At 45.1% G+C, this 23,616-nt stretch overlaps 1 protein-coding gene and 1 long non-coding RNA gene across 3 annotated transcripts in view; both read right to left on the bottom strand.

Moving 5' to 3' along the window:
• The window catches only part of LOC149970437 (uncharacterized), a 223,759-nt gene that overhangs the window by 152,655 nt on the left and 47,488 nt on the right, over window positions 1-23,616 (bottom strand). The gene's annotated exons all lie outside the window — the stretch shown is intronic.
• The window catches only part of ttll11 (tubulin tyrosine ligase-like family, member 11), a 42,706-nt gene continuing 25,985 nt past the window's right edge, over window positions 6,896-23,616 (bottom strand). For both annotated transcript variants that reach the window (XM_021590597.3, XM_036967575.2), the window contains exons 8-10: window positions 11,225-11,452; window positions 10,878-10,984; window positions 6,896-8,748 (exon numbers count right to left, since the gene is read on the bottom strand). In XM_021590597.3, coding sequence (XP_021446272.2) covers window positions 8,378-8,748; window positions 10,878-10,984; window positions 11,225-11,452 — 706 coding nt within the window. In that variant the 3' untranslated portion in view covers window positions 6,896-8,377. The remainder of the gene's footprint in view (window positions 8,749-10,877; window positions 10,985-11,224; window positions 11,453-23,616) is intronic.

Below are 23,616 nucleotides of genomic sequence, written 5' to 3'. Positions count from 1 at the left end.
CAGTCTTCTCCTTGTATGAGCTGAAAGTTTAGAGGGACGGCCAGGTCTTGGTAGATTTGCAGTGGTCTGATACTCCTTCCATTTCAATATTATCGCTTGCACAGTGCTCCTTGGGATGTTTAAAGCTTGGGAAATGTTTTTGTATCCAAATCTGGCTTTAAACTTCTTCACAACAGTATCTCGGACCTGCCTGGTGTGTTCCTTGTTCTTCATGATGCTCTCTGCGCTTTAAACGGACCTCTGAGACTATCACAGTGCAGGTGCATTTATACAGTGACTTGATTACACACAGGTGGATTGTATTTATCATCATTAGTCATTTAGGTCAACATTGGTTCATTCAGAGATCCTCACTGAACTTCTGGAGAGAGTTTGCTGCACTGAAAGTAAAGGGGCTGAATAATTTTGCACGCCCAATTTTTCAGTTTTTGATTTGTTAAAAAAAGTTTGAAATATCCAATAAATGTCGTTCCACTTCATGATTGTGTCCCACTTGTTGTTGATTCTTCACAAAAAAATACAGTTTTATATATTTAAGTTTGAAGCCTGAAATGTGGCAAAAGGTCGCAAAGTTCAAGGGGGCCGAATACTTTCGCAAGGCACTGTAAAGAACTCTCCGGGAAGAAAGGCTGAGGTGTATGTTTCATGATTAACAACTCATGGTGTGATTGTGATAATGTACAGGAACTCAAGTCCTTTTGTTCACCCAACCTAGAATACCTCACAATCAAATTCCAACCGTATTACCTCAAGAGAATTCTCTTCGGTTATAGTCACACCTGTGTATATTCCCCCTCAAGCCAATAGCTCAACAGCCCTCAAGGAATTACACTGGACTTAGTGGAAACTGGAAACCTCATATCCTGAGGCCGTATTTATTGTAGCTGGGGACTTTAACAAAGTAAATTTGAGGAAAACACTACCGAAGTTCTATCAACACATTACCTGTAGTACTCGCGCTTCAAAAACTTGAGCACTGTTACTCTCCCTTCCGGGATGGCTACTAGGCCTCCCGCCGCCCTCCCTTTGGCAAATCATATCATGACCTATAGCCAGAAACACAAACAGGAAGTCCCCGTGCTGAGTTCTATTTACGCTGGCCTGACCAATCCATGCTTAAAGATTGTTTTGATCACGCCAGTGGTAATGGCTGGAGCGGAATCATTGGAATGATACATGTATACCTCAAACACATGGTTTCCATGTGGTTGATGTGTCATGGTAATTCTATTCAATCATGAGGAGAGAAGGTCAATCACCAAAAAGGATATTAACTTTATTAAAAACGCATCGATGAGGGTGCAGGTCAATGCAACATACAAGGTGAATCGACTGAGTTCTCGAATAATACAGAGACGCAAGGGGTTTACATAGAAACCCAAGAACTGCTTAGTCATGGTTGGTTCCATCATAAGCTACCTTGTTTTCTTCTTGTGGCCAGGTGTATTGGTTGTGTGAGGTCATAGTGCAGAAACAAGTGATAACGGCTGTTCCATTTACTCCTTTCTCTACCAAGCTAGTCTCCATTCTCTTCCACCTCCCCACAACTGTGCCCTTGGAAGATAGTAAAAGAACAGGAGGGACTGTAGAACTGTGGTCACTCTCAGAGGCTCTTTGTCTGATGCTGTGTGACCAGGTTACTCAGAAACAAAGATGATTGAAAACAATACAGGTCTATCTGTTCCTCAAAATTATCTCCATCCCATGTCCTTGACTACATGCCTAGACCAGCAGCGGGGAGTGAACTTGGAAGAGATCAGGTAAATACGTGATTCTCTCTCACAGATGCCATTCCATTTACTCCCTTCCAGACATTATTATGAGTCGTCCTCCCCTCAGGAAACTCTGAGGTATTTAATACCATTCCACTGATTCCACTCCAGCCATTACCACAAGCCTGTGCTCCCCAATTAAGGTCCCACCAACCTCCTGTGGATCACGCGGACTGGGATATGTTTCGGGTTACCTCTGTACACATCACTGGCAATCTGAAATGGTCCACACACACAGACAATGTGGTGAAGAAGGCGTAGCAGCACCTGTTCAACCGCAAGAGGCTGAAGAAATTTGGCTTGTCCCTAAGACCTTCACACACTTTTACAGATACACCATTGAGGGCATTCTGTCGGGCTGTATCACCACCTGGCACGGCAACTTCACCGCCCGCAACCACAGGGCTCTCCAGATGGTGGTCCGGTCTGTCTAACGCATCACCGGGGGCACACTGCCTGACCTCCAGGACACCAACAGCAACCGATGTCACAGAAAGGCCAAAAATATCATCAAGGACATCAACCACCCAAGCCACTACCTGTTCACCCCGCTAACATCCAGAAGGTGAGGCCAGTACAGGTGCTTCTATCTCAAGGCCATTATAATGTTAAATAGCCATCACTAGCCGGCCTCCACCCAGTGCCCTGCCCTGAACTTAGTCATTGTTACGGCTACCACCCGGATACTTAACCCTACCCCATAGAGGCTGCTGCCCTATGTCCATAGACATGGAATCACTGGTCACTTTGATAATGGAACACTGGTCACTTTAATAATGTTTGATACTGTTTTACTCATTTAATTCAGAAAGCATTCAGACCTTTTTCCACATTTTGTTAAGTTACAGCCTTATTCTAAAACAGATTAAATAGTTTTTTTTCTCATCAATCTACACACAATAACCCACAATGACAAAGGAAAAACTGTTTATCCATTTTAGCAAGAATATTTATATAAAAAGGAAATAACATTTACATAAGTATTCATATAAGCAGTATTCAATATAATTCCAATGACCCAGGGTATATCGGTATGTTTGATCATAGAAATGGATGGGTTACATTCTATTTCTATGTTTTCTTGGTAGCCTATTGCTTTTCCTGGTTGTAAATGGAACTGTACATATTGGAACCGGGTTTATGGTAGGCCGGCATTGCTTAATTGATTACGTGGGTGGGTCGAATTTGAGCCACGGAAGCGTATTGCCATATCGCAACATGCTGCTGGACTAATGAGCGGCGCAATATTCTCTGTTTGAAGCCTATAGGTCTATTTATTTGACAAGGCACAGTATGTCGGCTCAATCGTTAACTTACCTTTACATTTCTATTGTGCAATCTGTAACACTTCAGCGATACAGATTGAATAGACCCTTAAATCTGGATTTGATCATAGCCAGTGCCTACCCAGCCACGGACCTCACCACACCACACATGCTTCACCACACGTGCTGTAGACCACATATTAGACGGTGTAGAAAATGTACATTATGTAAAATCTAACAAATCTAAGATTAGACACAGGCAGCCCAGAATGATGCAAAGCAGAGCATTACCATCATCCTATAGCATAACGCCTCGTCTTTCCACATACACTTCAGAGGCTGAATTGATTGAATTCTTGAATGCATTTCCATTGACTCAGGCCTAGGAGCACAGAGCTAGTGGGGAGGGAGAAGACGGTGGGTAGGGAACGGACCTCATTCATAATGCCTCCTCATGCTTATTTCACAGAGATGCCTTTAATTGCTCCCTTGAGGCTCACTTAAGGCCTGATTCAGACTTAGGAAATGTACGTCTTTCCTGCACATGCCTTTCCTACTCACTTCTCCGTAGTTGGAACTCCGACGTAAGTTAACGGGCGTTGCAGGCGTGATTCCCTTGAGCGTGCTGAATACATTAAATTAAACCGCTAAAAAAACTTGCTGGTCAACAGATTTTCTTGTGGAGTTTTCATTCAATAGGGCTTTCGGTACATTTATCTAAAGCAAGTCCTTAACATTTGGTGTGCCTTTAATTAGAGTTTTCTCAACAGAACAGTTCAGAATATTCGAGGTCAATGAAAGAAATCCATTTAAATACATGCATATTAGTCTCCTTTTCAGCAGATTTAAAATACTCGGATCTTGTATATTATTTAGGGTGAGGAAAACATTTATAAATAGTTTTTTTAAAATTGATGCACAAAATACACTGCTCAGAAAAATAAAGGGAACACTAAAATAACATCCTAGATCTGAATGAATGAAATATTCTTATTAAATACTTTTTTCTTTACGTAGTTGAATGTGCTGACAACAAAATCACACAAAAATTATCAATGAAAATCAAATTTATCAACCCATGGGGGTCTGGATTTTGAAAACTACACTACAGGCTGATCCAACTTTGATGTAATGTCCTTAAAGCAAGTCAAAAGGAGGCTCAGTAGTGTGTGGGGCCTCCACGTGCCTGTATGACCTCCCTACAACGCCTGGGCATGCTCCTGATGAGGTGGCGGATGGTCTCCAGAGGGATCTCCTCCCAGACCTGGACTAAAGCATCCGCAACTCCTGGACAGTCTGTGGTGCAACGTGGCGTTGGTGGATGGAGCAAGACATGATGTCCCAGATGTGCTCAATTGGATTCAGGTCTGGGGAATGGGCGGGCCAGTCCATAGCATCAATGCCTTCCTCTTGCAGGAACTGCTGACACACTCCAGTCACATGAGGTCTAGCATTGTCTTGCATTAGGAGGAACCCAGGGCCAACCGCACCAGCATATGGTCTCACAAGGGGTCTGAGGATCTCATCTCGGTACCTAATGGCAGTCAGGCTACCTCTGGCGAGCACATGGAGGGCCCCCCAAAGAAATGCCTCCCCACACCATGACTGACCCACCGCCAAACCGGTCATGCTGGAGGATGTTGCAGGCAGCAGAACGTTCTCCAGACTGTCACGTCTGTCACATGTGCTCTGTGTGAACCTGCTTTCATCTGTGAAGAGCACAGGGCGCCAGTGGCGAATTTGCCAATCTTGGTGTTCTCTGGCAAATGCCAAACGTCCTGCACGGTGTTGGGCTGTAAGCACAACCCCCACCTGTGGACGTCAGGCCCTCATACCACCCTCATGGAGTCTGTTTCTGACCGTTTGAGCAGACACATACACATTTGTGGCCTGCTGGAGGTCATTTTGCAGGGCTCTGGCAGTGCTCCTCCTGCTCCTCCTTGCACAAAGGCGGAGGTAGCGGTCCTGCTACTGGGTTGTTGCCCTCCTCCACGTCTCCTGATGTACTGGCCTGTCTCCTGGTAGCACCTCCATGCTCTGGACACGGTGACAGACACAGCAAACCTTCTTGCCACAGCTCGCATTGATGTGCCATCCTGGATGAGCTGCACTACCTGAGCCACTTGTGTGGGTTGTAGACTCTCATGCTACCACTAGAGTGAAAGCACCGCCAGCATTCAAAAGTGACCAAAACATCAGCCAGGAAGCATAGGAACTAAGAAGTGGTCTGTGGTTATCACCTGCATAACCACTCCTTTATTGGGGGTGTCTTGCTAATTGCCTATAATTTCCACCTGTTGTCTATTCCATTTGCACAACAGCATGTGAAATTTGTCAATCAGTGTTGCTTCCTATAAGTGGACAGTTTGATTTCACAGAAGTGTGATTGACTTGGAGTTACATTGTGTTGTTTATATGTTCCCTTTATTTTTTTGAGCAGTGTATATTGTATAAACATATAATATAAAAATATACAGCTGGTCCTATAAATTTACTCTTAATAATTATCACTAATCATGGAACTGTGATGACAATGTTCCAGTAGTCGTGAACCTTCATGAACCGTGCCAGGCTCCAGGTTTAAACGAGCGTTCCATAAAAATAATTCAAACAGGCTACATTATTGCACAACTTGTAATACGTTAGTCTAATATGATCCACTATTGCTAGAGATCCTCAGGAACAACCACATGAATGTGACAGAGGAAAGAATGCTAAAATAACATTGTAATGGAACGATGCTAAACGTAAGGAAAGTAACATTCTAACATTTAACACGATACAAATTGTTTTAAAAAATGCAGTGAAAAGTCGTAGAATAGAATTAAAACATTTTATAAATCAACTCAGTAGGTTTGGCGCTATACTGTTATTAATTTGCGCATGGCTACTGAAGCCTATATCTTAGGTCTCCAAATGTTTAAGTACGTTAGCTTAAAACCCTAAAACCAGGTGACGTCAGACCGTCTACTTAAGTAGGCAATAGAAAAAAAAAGCCTGTCTATCATGTTCATTGATTGGGTTAAGACGAACCGTCACTCCAAAACTAGCGGACCAATGGAGACTCATTGTCTCCGCCTCCCTCTAAACCCCGCCTTTCTCGGAAAAATAATGCCAAAACTCGCAATCGAAAAGACTGGCAGTAAAAGCAAAGAAACAGACATTGAAAGCAAAGATACGAGTAGCGTAACCAAAAGGTAGTACATGCAGGGAAGAGTGTTGGCAAAATCTATTCACTAGGATTGGTTGCTGGGAAAGTTGAACCGAAAACATTTTTTTTTCAAAAATATATATTTTTAAATAATTTGTCAGAGTTCAGCTCTCGCTTTAAAATGATCTGCTTACAAGTTGGGATTTTGCTTTTGACACCTTATTTTTGTTTACAATTCTATACATTTTGCTTTCAATCGTTTGGTTTTTGATTTCAACATTCATTATTTCACCCGTCCTCAAATGTTTACAATTTTATATTTAACTAGGCAAACAAATTCTTATTTTCAATGACGGCCTAGGAACTAGGAACAGTGGGTTAACTGCCTTGTTCAGGGGCAGAACGACAGATTTTTACCTTGTCAGCACTGGGGATTCGATCTCGCAACCTTTCAGTTACTAGTCCAACGCTCTAACCACTAGGCTACCTGCTGCCTACATTCTTAACTTTATTCTTCATGTTCACGATTAATTTTATTTTGAATTGAATACATATGGCTTTAAAATTGACCCCCCATACCCCTTCATCCACACTGGCGCAGGAAAATATGAATATGCACTGCACATTCAAAACATATTGGGAGTTAGGAGATTTTGTTTTTACAATCTGTCAGCATTCATTTCGAGACCAAGAAAAACCCTTTCAACTGGTTTAAATACAGTCCTTTATTCTGCATTGCATTGCTATGAACAGACGCACAGTACATCCCAATGGAGGTTATGGTTGAGTATCTATTTTCTCAGATGCTGTGGTGGAGTACAGTAGTAGATGGCCCAAACGTCTATAGTCTTAGTAGTGTAGTGTTCTTAATGATGGGCTTGTGAACAAGCAGCAGCCCATGTGGTACTGAAGGAACCAAGATGATAGCTTTAGTGTTTAGTTTCATTCTCCGGCAAGCGGCAACTGTTTATAGGTGACACTGACTGGCGGGAATAAATGATGTGGAGGAAAAACGAACAAAATCAAATACAATTCAAAACATTCCTATGGATACGGATGACACAGTATTCGCAAACAAGCAGTGTTGAATGACAGCATTCTCCTGATTACAGTCCTGGTTCGGTCTCGTAGGAAGTTTCCTATTCCCCATGAAGGGCGTCAAAGCAAAGGAGACGCGCTCCTATTTGGGTCTGTGGCGGCCATTTTGAGTAACCATCTGTCTCGATCACTGCTGTTTGTCTAAGGCTGCTATGTTATTGGAGTAGCTGCTGTTATGAAAGGAGAGGAAATGCCCAGTCCCAAATCAAACCATAGCCCATATGACCTACACACTGGAGATCTGAGAGTATATGATAGGTATTGGCAAATCATGAATTACTTGACTTTGTCTTCAGATAGGCTGTTTCTTCCCATATTACTTATATACCATCCAATCTTCTCAGGTGGTCTTCAGTGCATGGGGGGTACTGTTGGGCTAAGGGACCATTTGTGATTGGGTGGAACGGTCTGGGAGGATGTCCTTTTCCCTTTGGTACAATGATGAGACTCATCACTGATTGGTTCTGTGAGCAGGAACAGCCGAATGGCAGAACCGCTGGCCATTACAGTTTATGGCCGTTATCTCAAATACACTAAACACACACACATCTGTGCAAATGTTGTAGGTTCTAAAGCTATCGTGGAATTGCTCAGATCCATACCCGCAACATACACTGTGTGTAAAACTGCAGTACGTGCGTCGATTTCCCTGAAGAGAGAGCGTGTGTGTGTGATTGCTCAGTGGGTTGCTCAACAGGGCTGAAGCGAGACACAGCCTACCCTGAAGTTATTAATCAATAATTGCATCTCAAGCAGGGCCTTACAACCAACCATCTCCCCCTCTGGACCTGAGTGACCTTTCTTGACACGCACACACACACACACACACTTCATACCTTGTTCTCCCACTTTTTCAACCACCCTGTGGACTTCCTCCTCTCCTTTTTAAGGAAAGTAATGAATTCCAGAAAAGGCCTCATGGTGCTGAGCCTCTGAGGTCAGCTCCCAACAATCTGTGTCTCTTCTCTTAACAGGACCCACTCGGGGAATTTGAGCCAGTCTTTGTGTTCCTCTGTTAGGAGTGTGTGTGTGTGTGTGTGTGTGTGTGTGTGTGTGTGTGTGTATGTATAGCTCCTTAGGCCCCAGTCGGGTCAGTTCTCTACATTGCCCTTGTGTGTGGGACGTAGTCTCTGATGCAGCCTGTAGTCTTGGGACGAGGCCCTGCGCGGGGTGGACGGGGAGCAGAGCTGGGGGGCCGACAGAGCCTGGCCTGGGGTGGAGGTTGACATATGGTGGGGGTGTACAGTCCTGCCTGGCTGGGTCCTGCCGCAGCTTACAGAGCGCCTGGTGGAGGAGGTGCTGTCCTCGGGTAGAGCTCCTCCAGGATCCCCTCTTCCCTGGTTCTCCAGCTGAGCCTCACACACCTCCAGCAGGGACACCACCTGCTCCCTCAGGGGGAGGGACTTGAACCGGCGCTGGGCCAGGTAGAAGAAGGCCTCTACGAATGCCTGCAGACCCATCCCTGAGAGGAGGAGACAAATAGAAGAGATGTGGTAGAGGGGGAGAAGGGTGAGAGGAGAGCGGGGGGGGGAAAGGATAACAGGGAGGTGGAAGAGAGAGAGAGTATTTGCCGTGTATCAAACTGATTCTCCCTGATCCTTGAGCCACTCCTATAATGAGTAACTATACTGAACAAAAATATAAAACACAACATGCCATCTCTAAGTTACAGGTCATATAGGAAATCATTTGGCCCTAATCTATGGATTTCACATGATTGGGAATAGAGATATGCATCGGTTGGTCACAGATAACTTTTTTTTTTTTTTTTAAGAGTAGGGGAGTGGATGAGAAAACCAGTGAAAGAGATGTGTTGTACTGCATGACACCATTTGCCTCATGTAGTACAACCCATCTCTTTCACATTAAGTTGATCAGGCTGATTGTGGCCTGTGGAATGTGGTCCCACTCCTCTTCAATGGCTGTGTGTTGCTAGATATGGGAGGGAACTGGATCATGCTGTCATACACGTCGATCCAGAGCATCCCAAACATGCTCAATGGGTGACATGTCTGGTGAGTATGCAGGCCGTGGAAGAACTGGGCCATCTTCAGCTTCCTGGAATTGTGTACAGATCCTTACAACATGGGGCCGTGCATTATCATGCTGAAACATGAGGTGATGGGGTCAGATGAATGGGACGACAATGGGCCTCAGGGTCTCGTCACGGTATCTATGTGCATTCAAATTGCCATCAATACAATGCAATTGTGACTGTAGCTGTCCACTAGCTCTCCCACATTCCTCTTGTTGGCCGTAACTTATGCCTGCCCATACCATAACCCCACCATGGGGCACTCTGTTGACATCAGCAAACCTGCTCGCCCACAAGACGCCACGTAGTCTGCGGTTTTGAGGCCAGTTGAACATACTGCCAAATTCTCTAAAACTTTGGAGGTGGCTCATGGTAGAGAAATGAACATTCAATTCTCTGGCAACAGCTCTGGTGGACATTCCTGGTCAAAACCGCTCATTTTAGAGAGTGGCCTTTTATTGTCCCCAGTTTAACCAGCTTCTTGACATGCCACACCTGTAGGTATCCACATCAAGATGAAGTCAAACTAATAAATCAACCTACCTACGACACACAGAAGCTCTGACCGTCCAACCAGAACACACCCAGAGACACACCATCCAGGTAGGTACACTACATCCCTTTCATATACAGTACTTGCACATTGCACGCCATTTATTCTAGCTTTTACTATTTACCACACGTTCCATCAAACTGTGCTGTGGCCCTCAATAAAACATTAGGATGAGTGGGTGAAACACACAAAGAAAGTAGAAAGTAAAAAACAAGGATTAAAGTGAGGGCGAGAGTTATTTTCCTATAAAGTCTCGTGGGGGGGGGGGGGGAAGCCAGAGAGAGTGACTTTCTTCTGAGGTGATAAGGGGCTTTTAGCATTCAGCTAAAGTCCTGAGTCAGCGCTTCCCTCTTCCCAAAACACAAAACTTTATTATTAATAATAAATACTTGCCGAATCCCTACCCCTACATACACTCCACAATCCTTCCCTCCCCAACACTGCGACCCAATCATCAGAGAGAGATTGGCTCTGTTTTCCTATTACCCGTAGGGGTAATGACCAAATTCTCACCCCTTGATTTTGGTCTGGAACCAAATATTCAGCTCACAACTCCTCGCGTTGCGTCCTGCTAAAAACTGTCCCCCCATGCCAACCGAGCCCAGCAAGAGGAAACCCGAACAGCAATCAATCGTACCGCTGTACCCGTCTCTTCCTCATCATCCTGCCCCCTCTGCATATTTTCAGGTGGAAGCTGGTGAATTATTCATAGTGGATGCTCTCACAAATGGATGTCACTACGCTGTGAGCTCATTTCAATGATGTGAGAGGGGATTCCGTGGACAGTTAGATCCAAAAACAAAACCTGGCCAATTCTAAAAAAAGGTCACAGCTAGTTCTGCCGGAGACCTGAAGACGTGCATTAGCTCCCCCAACGAATACCTAGTGCTTAGTTCAGCGGGCTAACACAACTACGGTTTGTTGTTATTGGTGGGCAGAGTGATTCGTGACTGGTGATTGGCGGGCTGTGTGAGAGGTGACTTGTGATTGGCCGGAGGGTTACCCGCTTCTCTGGAGCCAGGCAGCATGCTGGCCCAGCGTCGTGTGACGTCGATGTAGAGGATATCCACAGTCGCCATGGAGAAGTGACTGTTGCTCAGTTTACAGTTCCTACACACAGACAGAGATAGCATGGTTTTATGTGGCCTATGGGTTTCATTGACCTGAAAAAGAACAAAACGCACCATCGGCAGCCAAGAAGTGGAATCGCTTGAAACAACTGACAAATTAGGTTACTTATCAAAAAAGAACCACGCTAAGGCACTGCTTGACAATAAGTCCACGCGCACACCAACGTAAGCTCTCTGACTCTGTGTGTGTGTGTAAGGGGTGAGGAAGAGGAACTAGTACCTGATGAAAGTTCTGAAGCCAGTGGGCCCCAGGCGCATGTTGCCCTTGACGCCCAGGAAGCGCAGGAAGAGGGCAGTGATGCGCTCCACGGTCCGCAGGTAGCTGAACTGCTTAGTGTACTTAGGGAACACCTGCTTCAGACACATAGAGGGCAGGACACGCCCCTCCTCCCCAGCCCCCCTCACTGGTGACCCCAACAGCTCCTCCTGCTGGTGCTCTGGGTAGGACCTGGGGGAGGAGAGGGGGGGGTCATTGATGGGAAGTGGGTGTATCCACCTAGATTCACCTATTCTACGGAGGTCAGGTGTGTGTGTGTGTGTGTGTGTGTGTGTGTGTGTGTGTGTGTGTGTGTGTGTGTGTGTGTGTGTGTGTGAGTGTGTGAGAGAGAAGACAGAGATAGATTGAGAGAAAGAGAGAGAGGTTATTTAGGGGAATTGTGTGTTGATAGGAGGTGATCTATGAGTGAATAAGAGCGGTCTCCATCTTGTGTAGACGCCTATAGTGATGTAACACTGATGCGGCATCTGACCCTATGTACCCAGGCAGCAGGGCTGAGTAATGGCCTCTATAGTCCTTCTGGACATAGGAGCACAAGGCCAGCCTAATGAGTCAGCTGGTATACTGGAGAGGAGGAGAAAGAAAGAGAGAGAGAGGAGATGGACAGGCGAGCCGGAGGAAAAGGAGGATGGAAGGTAAGGATATGTGGATGGAAGGTTTCACTGCGCTCGGCCGGGAGATTAAATCATCTGTCTATAAAAGCACTGTGCTGTGGCTCTTCACTGGAGCAGATAACACACTCATGCCTGGCCCATACACACACACACACACACACACACACACACACGTCGCAAATGTCACCTAAAAGGCCGGCTACCAGATGGACTACAAACAAGACAAACTAAGTGGTGAAGAGCGGAAGATGCTAAGCTCTCCTGTCTGTTCCTGGACGTCTAGGTCCGTCTTAGCGGACCAAGGGAGAGGAGGAGAGAGAGAGACCGAGCGGGAGAGGAGGAGAGAGAAAAGGGGAGAACAACATAACATTCTTACGGTTCAAGGAGAAACAAAAGCAATTATTTCTGAATTATGTTAATGTAATGCAGGCCACACGCCTTACTTTCAATTAGTCCTTGAGGCAGGGGAGGAAGAGGGGGCCGAAGGGAGGAGAGAGGGGGCCAGAGAGGACAGGGTGCAGGAGTTCATCCCACCATTTCTTCTAGCGGTGCTCCCATGTACTCAAAGAGGGACCAGGGGTCTACCACCATTGGCCCACTGTGGCGAATCATTAGGATAATGCACCCACGGCCCGCATCACCCACACAGGTAAAGGAACCCGCACGCACGCACACGCACAGAAGACAAATGAGGTAGCACTCTCAGCACTCTGGTTTAACTTGCTGTATGTTATATCTGTATTCCTCTCCGATACAACAGCTGAATATGCTGAAGTACCGCTCGTGTTTGATGAACAAAGGACAACGTCAACAGAAATTTAAAGCCAACCCGGAAAACCAGTCACAAACACAAGTGAAAACAGGGGAGCAGAGTACCACTTCCTGAGAACAAAACAATTGAGCTTACAATGCAAATCTCCAATCCTCACTTTCCCTGCATAATACCTCACCTTCATCTTTTACAGGACACTGAATCGTACAAATCAGCAGCACATTGGGGGGAAAAAAACTGTCATGCTGTTAAAAAAAAACATTTTGCTGTTCTGCTCCTTTAGTTGACGTGGAACAAAATCACTCACACGTGTTCTACCAGAGGAGACGAACACAACTCGCCCTTTCAGAAGCTGTGTAAGAACTTTAGTCTTTCTTAACGTCGTTCTTTCAGGAGGTAGGTGGTTCAGTGCTAGCTCTGCTAGGTAATTAGGAGTTTTGGGCTGCCCTGGTTGAAGACCTAAGAGCAGGTTAACATACATTCACACATGCTGGAAGGAGACAGGACACACAGATGAATCCCTCAAGCTCCCCTGTGTGAGCAATTCATAAACACTCGGCGTTGGCTGTGGAGGATATTCGGCAGTGTTGAGCAAAGCTGTAGCGGCAAAACAATTAGTGTTTAGTTCTGAGTGGCATACTGCTGCTCGGGAGAACAGATAGCGCTCGACTTTCGCACAGACCAACTCAGATTAACTGTCATGTTTCTATGTCAGACTCAGTTTGAACCCATTCTCTCTCAAGACAGTTCTCTCGGAATATCTTTGTATTTGACGTTACCTATTCGATTTGACCTTTATGCAGAGTGCCACGCTTTGATGAATGACGGCAGAATAAAGCAGAGAATGAGACAGAGGTGAAAAACATACGGTACCAGTCGAAAGTTTGGACGCACCTGCTCATTTCAAGGGTTTGTCTTTATTTGTACTATTTTCTACATTGTAGAATAATAGTGAAGACATCCAAACTATGAAATAACATACGGAATCATGTACTAACCCTGCCAAAAAAGTGTTAAACAAATCAAAATATATTTTCTATTTCAGATTCTTCAAAGTAGCCACCATTTGCCTTGATGACAGCTTTGCACACTCTTGGCATTCTCTCAAGCAGCTTCACCTGGAATTATTTTCCAACAGTCCTGAAGGAGTTCCCACATATGCTGAGCATATGTTGGCTGGTTTTTCGTCACTCTGCGGTCCAACTGATTGTGGAGGCCAGGTCATCTGATGCAGCACGCCATCACTCTCTTTCTTGGTCAAATAGCCTTTACACAGCCTGAAGGTGTGTTGGGTCATTGTCCTGTTGAAAAACAAAGCACAAACCAGATGGGATGGCGTTTTGCTGCAGAATGCTGTAGTAGCCATACTGGTTAAGTGTGCCTTGAATTCTAAATAAATCACAAACGGTGTCATCAGCAAAGCACCATCACACCTCCTCCTCCATGCTTCACGGTATGAACCACACAGATATCATCTGTTCACCTACTCTGCATCTCACAAAGACACAGCAGGCAGTTGGAACCAAAAATCTCAAATTTGGAATCAGACCAAAGGACAGATTTCCACCGGCCTAATGTCCATTGCTCGTGTTTCTTGGCCCAAGTCTCTTCTTCTTATTATTGGTGTCCTTTAGTAGTGGCTTCTTCGCAGCAATTCGACCATGAAGGACTGATTCAGTCTCCTCTGAACAGTTGATGTTGAGATGTGTCTGTTACTTGAACTCTGAAGAATTTATTTGGGCTGCAATCTGAGGCTGGTAACTCTAATGAACTTTTCCTCTGCAGGAGAGGTAACTCTGGTTCTTCATTTCCTGTGGCGGTCTTCATGAGAGCCAGTTTCATCATAGCGCTTGATGGTTTTTGCGACGGCACTTGAAGAAACTTTGACTGACCTTCATGTCTTAAGGGATGGACCGTCATTTCTCTTTGCCTATTTGAGCTGTTGTTGCCATAATATGGACGTGGTGTTTCACCAAACGGGGCCACCTTCTGTACACCCCCCCTACCTTGTCACAACACAACTGATTGGCTCAAAAGCATTAAAGGCAAGGAATTCCACAAATGACCTTTTAACAAGGCACACATGTTAATTGAAATGCATTCCCAGTGACTAACTCATGAAGCTGGTTGAGAGAATGCCAAGAGTGTGAAAAGCTGTCATCAAGGCAAAGGGTGGCTACTATGAAGAATCTCAAATATAAAATATATTTTGATTTGTTTAACACTTTTTTGGTTACCATGTGTTATTTCATAGTTTTGATGTCTTCACTATTATTCTACAATGTAGAAAATAGTACAAATAAAGAAAAATCCTGGAATGAGTAGGTGTGTCCAAACGTTTGACTGGTACTGTATATTCTGTCCCTGTGAGCTTACGAATGCTGCAGATGTGAAAAGCAGAGACAGCTTTACTGATAATTATACACCTATACTATTCGACAGGCCCAGAAAACAACAACGACCGATCTGCCCTCTACAACCGCTCTCAAAACACAAATCAATTATCCACTCAACAACATTTTTTTCATTAGCTGACTGTTAATACAGTCCCAAAGTGTTGTGCGTGTCATCAGTCAAGTCTTCAAGATATCGGACATTCAAGAAGCAAACGTGTCACCGGCCGCATCATCACGATGATGCAACATTTTTGTGGGTTTTCCCCTTTGAATACAGCTCATCTAAGGAGAGAAATTACGACATTTATTGTCCAAAGAAAGTGTTGTCCGACTTTGTTTCTCCAAACTGGAGAGTAGACTTACCGTGGACGATTATGTGTGGGCGATGGTAACAGGGTGGAGGCAAGAGAAAGAGTCAACAATAGGTTGAGCAAGAGAGGGAGTGAGAAAAGGACAGAAGCTAAAAAAATAAAATATATGAAGAAATAGGAGAATGGGTAGAGTGCAGAGGAGCGATTAGGGTCTACTGTTGGTGCATAGTAGGAGAGAGAGAGAGACCGAGAGAGAGAGAGCCACCGAGAGAGAGAGAGACCGAGAGAGAGACACCGAGAGAGAGAGACCGAGAGAGCGAGACCGAGAGAGCGAGACCGAGAGACCGAGAGTGAGAGAGAGACTGTCCATTGGAAAGGGTAACCACAGAGCTGAGCTACAGCTAATCAATGACAGAAGAAACAACCTCATTCCCACCCTTTATCCATCCACTCTCCTGTCATCCACATCCATCTCTCCCTCCCACATCTCTCCCTCTCCACTCAAATTGCTGTGGTGGTAGCAGAGTGGCCACATAACTCTTAAACCTGCTGTCACACTGCAGAGGGGGGTTTAACCAGCAGCTAGCGTTTCCAAAACACTCCCTGCCAAGCCAACCGTAGCCAGCTAAAGGAGGAGCTAAAACAATCTATATTCCACTTTCTGTTTTCTCACGGCAACTTTGTGAATCGTCACCCTCCAGTAACCAACGTGACCACGGAAACGAGAAAGTAGCATTGATCAACGATAAAACAGCCCGGTTGTTGTTGACCAAAGTGTGCAGCTGACTAATTGTCTACTTGTCTGAATCAGAGCCTTCACTGGGTGGGAAAAGACAGATGTAAAGGGGAAACGCAGATTCAGGCTGAAGCATCCCATTGAAGTTGAATAGGAGTGTTGGGGGGGAAAAAGAGCAATGGCGCAGGATAGTGTGAATTTGTCACCAGGCAGTCAGTGTAATCTAGGTTTGGCTTGAAGGAAAGACAGTCTTCCTTACTATGCGTCTTCTGCCAGTTGGCTCAGCCCTTCACCTTTTCCAGCAGTTTTAGAACTAGAGAAAAGGCTCCTGTGGCCCGGCTCCACAAAAGGTGGTATTTCTGCCTTTAATGGGCTCAAATCAGCCCGGCAACAAGAAAAGCAGATCCAAAACAGAACCAGAGCAAATACACAGGAAATGCTACAAATGGTCCTCTCATTTCATATAAATATACTTTATTGTCCCCTTGGACAATAGAGAATGCTGCTGCTCCCACATAATACACAAATAAATAGAATCAATTGAGAATAACACTCAATCTCACACACACACACACACACACACACACACACACCCCACCCAACCAACCACACAAAAAGTTAATGTCAGGCCAGGCCGTGACAAGGTGGCAGTTCCACATGATGAAGAACTACGGGCCAGGCTCCAGTCAGTCATTGCCAACTCCCTCATCTCTACTGTATGTCTCCCCTGTTGTTAAGATGTTTTATTGACAGGGGTACAAACTAATGTTTCTATCTGTTCCGACTGCATATAGGCACCCTATAACGTCTCCTCGATGGCTGGAACTCTGTTTTCAGTGCATGTATGGGGTCCCATGTGACCTTTCTGGCCTGTCTGATGATGGTGTCTTGGAGAGAGGAGGGAAGTGTCATGCCTATAAATCTTCCCTGCGGTCTTGGTTAATCTCAAGATTTGGGCATCGGGCTACACGGTCAGGTTACCAAACCATGTAGCAATGCTGTAGTGTTGACGCCATAGACCCGGCGTTGACGAGCTCTCCACAGCGGTGCGCCAACACAGCCCAATCTCAACGTTCCCTCTGTGCACCCCTATGGGGCCGTGGTGCCCAACGGACTTTTAGGGTTGAGGATAATCTCCTGTTTTTTTTTGTCACATTCACTTGTAGGTGATGTTCATCACACCATCTGACAAATACTTTGAGCTCTGTCCTGTGGCCGTTGGTGTCGACCAGAGTGGTGTAAAACGCTCTGCCGTTGGACTCTGGAGCAGTGGAAACGCGTTCTCTGGAGTGATGAATATCGCTTTACCATCTGACAGTCCAACGGACCAATCTGGAGCCCGAGGACAGCGGTCCGAGAGCTTAACCACGTAGTTGTTGGGGTGCCTGATGACGCAGTTGTTGTTGTTGTATACAGTGTGAAGAGGATAGGGGAACTCACCAAGCCCTGGTCGCCCCGTGCTATTGGGGGCACCCCAGGGTAAGTGAAGTGGGTTTCAGTCAGGTAAAGCTTCCTGTAGGTTGGGATGTGAGTGTGAAGTAATGACACACACACACACACACACACACACACACACACACACACACACCTCATTCCAACTCATAAATCGTCCTCGCCGACGGCACAGGACACACGTCGTAGCTCACCGCGACACACACCTCAGCTCACCATAGCTCAGCGTAACACCGTAACACAGAGTCTGTGCTGAAAGATTAATGTGCTAGGTGAGTGCGCTGCATGTCTGAGTGTGTCAGTGATACCATCAAACCTCTCCATTCTACCTCTCTCTGGGTGCCGGTCGAACCGTAATTATTCATCCTGCCTGTCTAGCTCTCTCACTCCCTCCTGTCTAACCTCACCAATGTCTTTCCACGCTCTCTATTTTTTTTTTTACCTCTATATTTGACTCCAACACCATCATTAAGTTTGCTGATGACACAACAGTGGTAGGCCTGATCACCGACAATGACAGGGAGGAGGTCAGAGACCTGGCTGTGTGGTGCCAGGATAACAACCTCTCGCTCAACGTGATCAAGACAAAAGGAGACAATTGTGGACTACAGGAAAAGGAGGGCCGAGCACGCCTTAATTCTCATCGACGGGGCTGCAGTGGAGCAGGTTGAGAGATTCAAGTTCCTTGGTGTCCACAACACCAACAAACTATCATGGTCTAAACACACCAAGACAGTCGTAAAGAGGGCACGACAACCCATATTCCCCCTCAGGAGACTGAAAAGATTTGGCATGGGTCCTCAGATACTCAAAAGGTTCTACAGCTGCACCATCGAGGGCATCCTGACGGGTTGCATCACTGCCTGGTATAGTAACTGCTCAGCCTCCGACCACAAGGCACTACAGAGGGTAGTGGTACGGCCCAGTACATCACCGGGGCCAAGCTTTCTGCCATCCAGGACCTCTATACCAGGCGGTGTCAGTTGAAGGCCCTAAAAATTGCCAAAGACTCCAGCCACCCTAGTCATAGACTGTTCTCTCTGTTACCACACGGCAAGCAGTACCGGAACACCAAGTCTAGGTCCAAAAAGCTTCTTAACAGCTTCTACCCCCAAGCCATAAGACTCCTGAACAGCTAATCAAATGGCTACCCAGAATATATGCATTTATACATGTATTTTTTTTACAGATAGCCAGGGGCCCACTCCAACACTCAGACATAATTTACAAACAAAGCATGTGTTTAGTGAGCGCCAGATAGGGATGGGCAGTAGGGATGTTCTCTTGATAAGTATGTGAATTAGACCATTTTCCTGTCCTGCTAAGCATTCAAAATGTAAATGAGTACATTTGGGTATCAGGGAAAATGTATGGAGTAAAAAGTACATACTTTTCTTTAAGAATGTAGGGAAGTAAAAGTAGTCAAATATACATAGTAAAGTACAGATACCCCCAAAAACTACTTAAGTAGTACTTTCATGTATTTTTTTACTTAAGTACTTTACACCACGGGTGTTCGATGGGGTTGAGGTCAGGGCTCTGTGCAGGCCAGTCAAGGTCTTCCACACCGATCTCAACAAACTATTTCTGTATGGAGCTCACTTTGTGCACAGGGGCATTGACATGCTGAAACAGGAAAGGGCCTTCCCCAAACTGTTGCCACAAAGTGGAAGCACAGAATAGTCTAGAATGTCATTGTATGCTGTAGCGTTTAGATTTCAGTTTACTGGAACTAAGGGGCCTAGCCCAAACCATGAGAAACAGCCCCAGACCATTATTCCTCCACCAAACTTTACAGTTGGCAATATGCATGGGGAAAATAGCGTTCTCCTGGCATCCGCCAATCCCAGATTTGTCCGTCGGACTGCCAGATAGTGAATCGTGAATCATCACTCCAGAGAACGTGTTTCCACTGCTCCAGAGTCCAATGATGGCAAGGGCGAGGTTTACACCACTCCAGTCGACGGTTGGCATTGCACATGTTGATCTAAGGCTGCTCGGCCATGGAAACCCATTTCACGAAGCTCCCGATGAACAGTTATTCTGTTGACGCTGCTTCCAGAGGCAGTTTGGAAGTGAGTGTTGCATTAGAGGACAGATGATTTTTACAAGCTTCAGCACTCGGCGGTCCCATTCTGTGAGCTTGTGTGGCCTACTACAATGCAAACAGAGTCGTTGTTGCTCCTAGACATTTCCACTTCACAATAACAGCACTTACAGTTGATCGGGGCAGCTCTAGAAGGGCAGAAAGTTGACGAACTGACTTGTTGGAAAGGTGGCATCCTATGACAGAGAGAGCTGTTCAGTAAGGCCATTCTACTGCCAATGTTTGTCTATGGAGCTTGCATGGATGTGTGCTCAATTTTATACACCGGTCAGCAACGGGTGTAGCTGAAATAGCCGAATCCACTCATTTGAAGGGGTGTCCACATACACTATATATACAAAAGTATGTCTCTAGTCTACAGCCTACCTTTGTGTCCTACCTTCCGATGTGCCATCTTTTCCACATTCTACATCCTACCTCTCTACAGCATCTAAAGCTGCCTGCGGTTATAATCCACTCTGGTACGTTTGGTTGCGGATGTACCTGCACCATCTGCTGAGTAAGCAACACCTTAGTTCCCCCAAATGACGCTGGAAACACAGTTGAAGAGAGGAGAGGAGAGGAGTCCCTGATCAGCGTTTTTTTTTTACGCATTCCGGAACAGTAAACGTCGGTTAATGAGAGGTATGCTGAGAGAGTGAGCCGTTATTAACTCATTAATAGCCAGCCAGAGCGAGGACGAGGAAAACAGAAGTGTATCCCATCCAGTTCCAGTGAAAACAGGGAAAACCGCAGAGTTGTTCGAGTTGTTATTGCTTTCCTGCTAACATTGTTATTGCCTGTTCTGTTTTGAGCCCACGACATCCCCCTGGGAGAGCGAGAGAGAAGTCGAAAGATGAACAGTACCAGCAGCTATGGATGGGTGGCCTGTATTCACAAAGCATCTCAGAGAAGGAGTGCTGATCTCAGAGCAGTTAAGCATTTCAGATTATAATATTATACGGACAAATCCCGGATCAGCAATCTGAGACGCTTTGTGGATACGGGCCCTGGCCTTAGAACCACCTTCGCGGTGGGTTTGACACACGGATGTGACCTCCCTTGGCCACCCGGTCATTACTTTGTTCATCTGTTCCCGTGACGATTCCCGGATCAAAAAGTCTCCCATCCATTTTTACACTTTGTTTTATTTGAATTTTGCAGATCATTACTGGAAATCAGGCGCGTTTGGCTGCTGTGGAAGGTATGGAGGGGGAGGAAAGAGCTTGTCAGTGCGGCTAGTTTAGGATGCATCAGATGAAGCCACCAGCAGCAAGTTTTGGCTGGCTGTTGCCATAGCTGCGTCACGTAGTTTCTTAACGATGGGTTTTTGTTCGATAAGCATAGAGTTGATAAACACAGCTCAGGACACACACACACACACACACACAGTAACTCAAAAAAAAAAGAAGACATGATTAACGTCTTCTCATTTTGCTCACTGTATCGCTCGGCGCTGCACTGATTGCATGTTTTAGCAACACATCAAATCTAAATGGCTAAATTAATAAGCATTAGCACTAGCTAGCCGGGGCTAATTAGCGTTTTCCACTACAGGCAGCCATCGGACTCTGTCACACTCCATCTGCACAGCTGACAACACATCTCCACGCAATCACCGCCTCACCTGCCTAACACGATCACTCACATTTTTGTTCCCGCCTGGTAGAAAAAGCAGGGGGAGTGTATACTGTGTGTGGGTGTGTGTGTCTTAGCAGAATACATAAAGGGAACCAAAGCAAAACAAATCGGATTTGTTGTGTCATTTTCCACTACTTTGTAGTTTTCAGCAGATTTCAGCAGACTGAAACACTGAATCAAACAGAATTGTGGGCTAGAAGACAAATCAGAAACTGTTAACGGCTTAAAAAGCAACTCAATACTCCCGTCATCTGATATAGAACACAAGTGGGCTAAGGCAGAAATGACGACAAGGGAACACCAATGCCAAACACCATGACAACTGAGTCAAGTCTTCAGAAGGGCATAGCTCTCCTGGTAGTAGGAACCAATGTCATTGGTTGTCATTGGTGTCATACATGATATCTACGGCAGTACTGTAACTATGGCATTACACCTTGAGGAAAATAATCCAAAAATCACTTTACTGTTCAGTGTATTTTCCACTAACGACCTCACAGAAAGTATGAATCCCTCATAAAATATGAAAATACTGCCCTATTCAGCTGCGATGTACGCGATACAACGGGTTACCAGCATATTCAAATAATTAGACATATTTTCATTATTTTGATGAATTTATTCCTTCTATTTCATCCCTCTACGAGATATAGTCCCGACACAAATCTAGGGTTGCTACCCAAGCCAGCTGGTCGTTCCTTCTATCGGTTTGGTTGCCATGATGGCTGGCAATGTTCTAATCTCTTGCTTGCTAGAACACTTGCTCTCTCACCAGGCCACTGTTCAGACGAGATACACAGCCGACTACACAGCTAACACGATCACTTCAAAATTAAGCTGAAATGAAATCAAACTACCTGCATTTTGCGTTTTTCGATTGATATTTCTTCATGTACATCCATAAAAAAATGATGCCAATTCATGATTTCGACTAGCTAAGAAAAGCTGCCAGCCTGTTTCTTGTCCCGACACGTTCGGAGACCGAACTTCAACATTGAAAGACAGACGGCAAGGTCATTACAAATTTCTGCTGTTGAAAACCTAATGCTACACGAAAAGAAAAATGGAACATAATGTCTAGATGCTTTTTACGGTGTAGATCTAGTATATAAATTGCCTGGCTGAGCTGAAAAGACAGTGGATTGAACAGTCAGAAGGAACAGAGTAAATAGGCATTTCAACGGAAGATTTAGCCGGTGGTAACTTGTGGAATAGACACCGGCTGGAATGCGGTTTTAACCAATCGGCATCCAGGTTTAGCCCCACACCGGTTGTATAAAGAGCGAGAGATATGCAGTGAGGATGATCTAGGATTATAGATTTTATACAGGATTATACCAATAAGGTCCTGATCATGAATATGGTAATAGCTGAAAGGGCATTATCCCCCAGCAGATATTCCTCTCACATAGGAAAAACGGACTGATCATAGAAGATATGTGACCGACCGGCTTGATTCGGTCTTATTTAAATTGTGTTTTTTTTTTTACATTGGATAAAAATAGAGACCTAGAAAATGGTATATCATACACTACAGTTGAGGAACAATGGGAAAGTAATTCTGCTTTGAAAGTTAATAAACTTGTAACCTCACATTTGAGAAAATGGCCCTTGAATGTATGGTACCTACTGGAGAGTTATCTGTTGTTTCCACCCATTCAGCATCATTCACACCCTCTTAAGCTTTAGCCCCACCCATCTGTTTAAGGATTCAAATGTGAGGCCATTTATTAACATGACTTGAAAAAATGTAAGCCTATGCAACATTAACCAATTAAAAACAGTACTGTGGCAGTGAGGTTTGTGCAGTAAGCGATAGGTCCAATACATTATCACCGCATACTGGCTTTGCTTGAATTTACCTGCCAATGCGTTGTTGTTCGGGACATTTTTTTTTATTCTATTTCAAAATTTGAGGTAGGCTATACGATCACACCGGAAATAGATCCATTGTTGTATTACATGTGAGGCACTGCTGAGTGAGCATACATTAAAATAATTGTATTTTTATTTTACTGGGCTTATGGTGCCTGCATCTGATGGTCAGTCTCAGCGGAGGGAGAGAGCAGAGGGTCGACTGAGGGTCTTCTCTCTACATCCCTCCGCTCTCCCTTTCCTCCACTGACACTGACCAAAAAAGGGACACCTTCTTCCAGCTGATGGCGAAACTCGAGTCGCACCGCATTATTTCTGCCTCATGCACAAACTCCTGTTACTCCTATGAACAGAGAAAGGGAAATATTCCTAGATATTAAAAAAGACCAAAGCCGCTAATAATAACAACAATAACCCAAGCCAATAGATACACTTTCCTACTCATTCATTAC

The sequence above is a fragment of the Oncorhynchus mykiss genome, chromosome 29 (assembly GCF_057628025.1).
Source record: "Oncorhynchus mykiss isolate SJ-2025 chromosome 29, ASM5762802v1, whole genome shotgun sequence".
Classification (NCBI taxonomy): Eukaryota; Metazoa; Chordata; class Actinopteri; order Salmoniformes; family Salmonidae; genus Oncorhynchus; species Oncorhynchus mykiss.
Note: the sequence above shows the minus strand (reverse complement) of the source record. Positions and strands in the feature narration are given on the sequence as shown.